At 51.1% G+C, this 7,500-nt stretch overlaps 1 protein-coding gene across 1 annotated transcript in view; it reads left to right on the top strand.

The window, feature by feature from the left end:
• LOC133128982 (protein unc-13 homolog A-like) overlaps positions 1-7,500 on the top strand; it is a 57,479-nt gene that overhangs the window by 35,467 nt on the left and 14,512 nt on the right. Inside the window, 11 exon segments of the mRNA XM_061242786.1 lie at positions 263-331; positions 654-743; positions 1,017-1,151; positions 1,414-1,544; positions 2,525-2,610; positions 2,930-3,056; positions 4,350-4,446; positions 5,251-5,394; positions 5,606-5,683; positions 5,925-6,002; positions 6,559-6,647. Of these exon segments, the coding sequence (XP_061098770.1) occupies positions 263-331; positions 654-743; positions 1,017-1,151; positions 1,414-1,544; positions 2,525-2,610; positions 2,930-3,056; positions 4,350-4,446; positions 5,251-5,394; positions 5,606-5,683; positions 5,925-6,002; positions 6,559-6,647 (1,124 nt within the window).

The raw sequence follows: 7,500 nt of genomic DNA, 5'->3' as shown, positions 1-7,500 counted from the left end.
CAAGCACACACATTTTTTTTGACAGGTCAGAAGACAGTCAGTATCTCCCACCTAGCGTTTAGCGATGCTAAGGCCTTTTTTTTGTACGAATTGGTCCTGATCTGAAAATAACAATCGAGAGGCCCAAGTCGTATAATGCACACCCACCTGAAGACAGACCAGACATCTGACTTCATTTTGGGTCTCTTGTTGTTATGTTTGACTGTGGAATTAAGGAAAGATTTTTAATGTGTGTGTGTGTGTGTGTGTGTGTGTCTAACAGAAAGAGCGGTTTGTGAAGCTCCTGGACCAGCTCCATAACTCCCTACGGATCGACCTCTCCATGTACCGGGTACTGTACTGTGATGTCATCGCTGCCCCCTGTTTTCCCTGTGTCGGTTGTACTGTGATGTCATCACCTCAATACAACTCTACTGTGTTGTTTACTTCATTGTGACATCATGACCTCACTCAAACTCTGCTGTGTGTTCAGTTTATTGTGACATCACGACCTCACTCAAACTCTCCTATAGGTCTCACTGTATTGTGATGTCATCGAGGGGTGGGGCTCTGTCTCTGGTCTCGTCCCAGATAGAGTGACGCGATTGGCCATCACAGAGCTGGCCAGCCCTGCCTTTCCTGCCGTCTCCTTACCGTGTCATTTCCTGTCGCAGAACAACTTCCCAGCGAGCAGTGCGGAGAGGCTGCAGGACCTGAAGTCCACCGTGGACCTGCTCACCAGCATCACCTTCTTCAGGATGAAGGTGCGTCACTCGCTCTCTCTCTCCCTCACGCGCACGAGCGCATGCACACAACATTCACACACACACAGAGGCACGTACGCAGACTCACACACACACACAGACGCACGCACGTGGACACACACACCTCCTACCATGAATAAAGCGAGGGAGGAACTGCGGAGGAGAGGAAAAACATCTCTCTCTCTCTCTCTCCCTCCCTGTGTCGGCATGCATTGTATTGTATTGCCTCTGCTCGTATAAGGTCCCTCTGACCTCTGACCCCTGACCCCCCAGGTCCAGGAGCTGCAGAGTCCCCCCAGGGCCAGTCAGGTGGTGAAGGACTGTGTGAAGGCCTGCCTGAACTCCACCTACGAGTACATCTTCAACAACTGCCACGAGCTCTACGGCCGGGAGTACCAGGCCGACCCGGTGAGCAGGGGGGTCATGTGCTTATCATGGATTAATAAGTATGTGCTTGAAATAGTATATACTTGACAATCGGAGGTACATCTGTTATGTGTCTATCAAGCACTGGGGTTATGGGCAGCAGTGGAATTCTGTGTCCTGTGGAAGTGTAGGAGTGATTTTATAATTCCTTCTGATGATGTCTCAATAAATTTCAGGGAGCGTAGTGATGTCATAATGCCTTCTGCCCTTTGGGCAGCGTATCATAATCCCCTCCTCTCCCCAGGCCAAGAAGGAGGTTCCCCCGGAGGAGCAGGGCCCCAGCATCAAGAACCTGGACTTCTGGTCCAAGCTCATCACCCTCATCGTGTCCATCATCGAGGAGGACAAGAACTCGTACACGCCCTGCCTCAACCAGTGAGTGGACAGGCCTGTCCACACCAAGACCCATAACTACAGCTGTGAATGTCTCCTCTTACGAACCCTTCTCACTGAAGTGGATGGCTGAGTCACATGACATAGCATCACTCAGCGATGAGGACGGGGTGAATGATATCGCTGGGATCGCGTTCAGAGCGATGTGTTCTTCCTGCCGCATGAACGACAGCTGCTGAAACACTGACGGCCAATCAAGATCCATCACAATTTACGAGACTCAAGAGCTCAAAGGCTATTTACAGAACGCTATCGTTCATCAGCGTGGACGCTCACGCTGCTGCTGTTATACACATCGTTTATGTCGGCGATCTGCTGGTGTTCACCCTCCCTTTACCTGGGAGTCAGGTGTGATCACCCTCCCTTTACCTGGGAGTCAGGTGTGATCACCCTCCCTTTACCTGGGAGTCAGGTGTGTTCACCCTCCCTTTACCTGGGAGTCAGGTGTGTTCACCCTCCCTTTACCTGGGAGTCAGGTGTGTTCACCCTCCCTTTACATGGGAGTCAGGTGTGTTCACCCTCCCTTTACCTGGGAGTCAGGTGTGTTCACCCTCCCTTTACCTGGGAGTCAGGTGTGTTCCACCCTCCCTTTACCTGGGAGTCAGGTGTGTCCACCCTCCCTTTACCTGGAAGTCAGGCGTGTTCACCCTCCCTTTACCTGGGAGTCAGGTGTGTCCACCCTCCCTTTACCTGGGAGTCAGGCGTGTTCACCCTCCCTTTACCTGGGAGTCAGGTGTGTTCACCCTCCCTTTACCTGGGAGTCAGGTGTGTTCACCCTCCCTTTACCTGGGAGTCAGGTGTGTTCACCCTCCCTTTAGCTGGGAGTCAGGTATGAAGACAGTCTGGCTAGTCAGTCTCAGCATTGTCCAGCTAACTACCTGGGAGAAAAGCATGGCGATGATGTCACAATCGGTCCTCGGCCCTTTGGGCAGCATAGTGATGATGTCATAACCCCCCCCCAGGTTTCCCCAGGAGCTGAACGTGGGGAAGATCAGCGCTGAGGTCATGTGGAACCTGTTCGCCCAGGACATGAAGTACGCCATGGAGGGTGAGCTATCCCACAATGCATCCTGCCCACAGTCACGCAGGCAGCCAAAACCCGCCTTCTTCTTCTCTGAAGCTCACTTCCTGGTCACACTGAGAGACGGTGCTCTCTAGCGCCACTGTGGTTGGCTCCAGTGTAAAGTCAATGGTGTAAAATACAAAGTCAATAATTGACTCTCTTCCCCCTCTGTCTGTCTCTCTCTACCTCCTCTCTCTCTCTCCCTCTCTCTCTCCCCCCTCTGTCTCTCTCTCTCTCTACCTCCTCTCTCTCTCTCCCCCCTCTGTCTCTCTCTCTCACTCTCTCTTTCTCTCTCCCTTCTCAGAGCACGATAAGAACCGTCTGTGTAAGAGCGCAGACTACATGAACCTGCACTTCAAAGTCAAGTGGCTGTTTAACGAGTACTGCAAGGAGCTGCCCTTCTTCCAAGACAGAGTGCCTGAGTACCCAGCGTAAGTACCACTGCTTACACACACTCACACACACACACACTCACACACACACACTCACACACTCACACACACATTCACACACACACATACACTTACACACTCACACACACGCTTACACACACACACACTCACACACACACACACACACACACACACTTACACACTCACACACTCACACTCACACACTTACACACACACACACTCACACACACTTACACTCACACACTCACACACACACACACACACACTTCCACACTCACACTCACACACTTACACACTCACACACACTCACACTCACACACTTACACACTCAAACATTAACACACACACAGACAAACATTCACATACACATGTACTAACAGGGACGCGCATACACACACACATGCACACACACATGCACGCACACACACTCTCACACACACACACACTCTCGCACACTCACACACACTCAGACACACTCAGCGCCTGCACAGTGGAGTGTCTCTGCCTGTCTTCTTTAGAGATGCAGAGACACACCTTTCTCCAGACTTATTAGCAGTATAAAGCATAACTAGTTCAGCCTTGTGAGATTTGTCTGCAGGCAGCACAATGACCTTCTCAGAAGACGCAGATTTGTAATCGGTTACCATGTTCAGTTCCGGCTCAGGGTTTTAATACGCGTCACAGCCCTGAAATCCCAGCTCTGGGATTCAAGCTGCATCTGATATGCCGTCACGCGCATTGGCATCTATTAATATTTCATCATTCCTGTGGCAAATGGCAGGTTCCTGCTTTCAGCTACGGAGAGTCTTTCACTGCGTGCCATTCTGGCTGAGCTTCCCAGCAGGCATCTGGCCAGGGTTGCCAGATTTAGAATTTGTCAAACCTGTACAGCATACTTAATCCCGAATATGGGGGGGGAGGGGGGCGTCCCAACCAATGGCAGACTGGGGGGGTGGGGGGGGTTCTGTTGTAACAGATCACAGACCCGGGGTGATTAACCATCAATGTGGTATTATTACACATTTTCATTTAACTTTTTCCATCAATTAATCCAGACCACAAACCCTGTAGCCAGGTGCAGCCTGTAGCCTAGTGGCTAAGGTGCTTGACTGGGACCCGGAAGGTTCAAGGTTGTTCAAGCCCCAGGGTGTAGCCACAATAAGATCAGTGCAGCTGTTGGGCCCTTAACCTCACATTGCTCCAGGGGGGATTGTGCCCTCCTTAGACTAATCAACTGTACGTCGCTTTGGATAAAAGCATCAGCTAAATAACTGTAATATACTGCACCCGGCTCCGCCCCTCTTCTCTCAGGTGGTTTGAGCCGTTTGTCATCCAGTGGCTGGACGAGAACGAGGAAGTGTCGCGCGACTTCCTGCACGGTGCCCTGGAGAGGGACAAAAAGGACGGGGTAAATGCAAAACTCTTTTTCCTCTTTCCCCTCGTTTCTCTGACCGGAGTCTCTCCTTCTATGGTTCACTTGGCCTGTCCGCCATTATCGCACCACTGCACCTTACAGTCCTCCTGCACCCTGCAGGATCTGACATCATCATCAGGGGACACGCCCTCAGAGATCACTCCCAGCCCAGTGGTCAGAGAGTGAGTTGAGTCACAAAAGCCACCTACAAGCTCATTGGTCGAGGGCAGAATCGGTCACAGAGACTGCTCCCGGCTCATTGGTCAGGGCCGAGAGAGTGGAACACAAGGCTCGTTAGTGAGGGGGAGAGGGCCCGGCCCCTCGTTAGTGAGAGAGTCACAGAGACAATCGGCTCATTAATCAGTGTAGGAGGGAGTCACGACGGCCGTCTCCCTCATTAGGACCTGCTCCTCTGGGACAGGGCTGCCCAGTTACTGCCTGAAAGGACCCATTCCACCTGTACAGAGCCACAAAAAACCTCCAACAGTGCATGTGCACTTTTCTCTTTCTCTGCTTTTCTTCTCTCTCTCTCTCCCTCTCTCTGTTATTTCCCCCCTCTATCAAAGTTCAAGTGACTGAGTGGATCACAGATCTCTGATTAGAATGTTCTGAGCTGAACCGAACATTCTAACGCTGATGTAACAATCACCACTGGTGTTCTAGAACACTGACTTGGAACTTTTGAGGGAACCAAGAACATTCAGAAGTCTTCAAAAGCTTACTGGAACACGGGGGGGGGGGAAATAGGAGTATATAGGGGTTAAATGCGACACAAGTTTTGTTGATTTGCTCCCGCAGTTCCAGCAGACGTCGGAGCACGCGCTGTTCTCCTGCTCCGTGGTGGACGTGTTCTCCCAGCTCAACCAGAGCTTCGAGATCATCCGCAAGCTGGAGTGCCCCGACCCGCAGATCGTGGGCAACTACATGAGGAGGTTCGCAAAGGTGCGTCCGCGGCTGAAACTCCCCCAAATTATACTATCATCGTCAATTTGAGCCTTACCTTCCACCCGCCTATCCACCTATCTTTAAACTGATCTATCTCTGCCTCAGAAATGTGTGTGCCTGGTGGGATGTTTATGGGGGGGGGATTGTCAATAAATGCCAAAATGTTGGGAGATGAAAAGCCTCTTCCTTCGCTCTCTGATCTCTCCAGACCATCGGCAACGTGCTGCTCTCCTACGCCGACATCATCGCCAAGGACTTCGCCAGCCACTGCTCCAAGGAGAAAGTGGTGAGTCACTCACTTACACACGTACATACTGTGGCCCGCTGAGGCGCAGTCCAGCCAGGGACCCGGGTTTATGGGGACTGGATTTTAAGCTGTTGTGTGCATATGTCTGTTTGTGTGTGCGTGTGTGTGTGTGTGTGTGCGTATGTCTGTGTGTGCGTGTGTGTGTGTGTCTGTGTGTGTGTGTGTGTGTGTGTGTGTCTGGGCGATACAGAAACACACTAATGACGTGGTGTCTCTACAGCCCTGCATCCTGATCAATAACATCCAGCAGCTGAGGGTTCAGCTGGAGAAGATGTTCGAGGCCATGGGAGGCAAAGACGTGAGTGACACCCCCCCCCTCCTCAAACCCCCCAACAATAACCCCCCAAACCCCCACCCCAACCCCAACCCCAACCCCCCCTAACCCCCCAACCCCCCCATCCCCAACCCTAACCCCATAACCTTAACCCCAACTCTAACCCCCCAACCCTAAACCCAACCCCAACCCCCCAACCCCCCCATCCCCAACCCTAACCCCCCAACCCTAAACCCAACCCTAAACCCAACTCCAACCCCCCAACCCCCCCATCCCCCCAACCCTAACCCCTTAACCCCAACCCTAATATGAGACATCACACCATGTAGAATGCAGAATGTAGAATTATACGCTGCGTTCAAAATCGCATGCTTAACACAGCACTTGTACTGCATTTCAGTGAAAATCAGCCTGAAACTTAGTGTGTATGCGGTTATCGAACACAACCATAAACCATAGTGTGAACCACAGAACCGTACGTGGTGTGCTGTGAACTTTAATGATTCAACCTGGCGAGACCATGCCGCTGTGATGTCATCAGTGTGCGCCGGGAACCCAGCCCTCCTCCGTGCCTTTTCAGCTGAACATGGAGGCCAGCGACTTCCTGAAGGAGCTGCAGGTCAAGCTCAACAACGTGATGGACGACCTCAGCAGGGTGTTCGCCGTCAGGTACAGTGCGTGAAAGGGTCAAAGGTCACAGGTCAAACATTAATAACCGAGGGTGCGTGACCACCGGGAAAGGTCCTCCATCATCCTTTCCTTTTTTTTTTCCCCCCTGCGTGGCGGCCATTTTCTGTTTTCATCCATTTGATTGTGTAAATCCTGAAATATACATTTTTATTATGATTATTGTAGTTCCGTATTCATAACGATTGAAGATGCTAGGTTACCAGTGCTGACCCCTGTGATCCATCCAATCAGATTGTTTGTCTTTAGCCTCGTCTTTTATTGTTTCTATGCCATGATAATGAATATTTTGGGGAATAGTAACGTGCGGATTGTGTTGTTTATGTGGCTGAATAGCTGTAATTAGCCCCGTCTGCCTGCTGATGAGGGTCATTAGCTCTCTCTCTCTACAGATGTGCATAATTAACTCTCTCTCTATCTATCTATCTATCTGTCTCTTTCTCTCTGTATCTCTCTATCTCTATCACCATCTGTCTTCCCCCTTCTCTGGGGAGTTTGAAAAAATGTCATAATGTTCTAGTGACGATTTTAACATTGTATTTGGGCCAGCCTGTAGTCTAGTGCAGTGGCAACCAACCCTGCTCCTGGAGATCTACCATCCTGTAGGTTTTCACTCTAACCCTAACGAAGCACACCTCAAAGCACGCTAATTAGTAGAGTCGGGTGCGCCAAATTAGGGTTGAAATGAAAACCTGCAGGAGGGTGGATCTCCAGGAGCAGGGTTGGTGGCCACTGGTCGAGGGTTTAAGGTGATAATAAACATACTCTTGCTCTCTATCCCCTCCACCTCCCCTCTCTCTCTCTCTCTCTCTCTCTCTTTTCTCTCTCCCTCCCT

The sequence above is a fragment of the Conger conger genome, chromosome 5, assembly GCF_963514075.1.
Source record: "Conger conger chromosome 5, fConCon1.1, whole genome shotgun sequence".
Classification (NCBI taxonomy): domain Eukaryota; kingdom Metazoa; phylum Chordata; class Actinopteri; order Anguilliformes; family Congridae; genus Conger; species Conger conger.
This window is presented reverse-complemented; position numbering and strand designations above follow the sequence as displayed.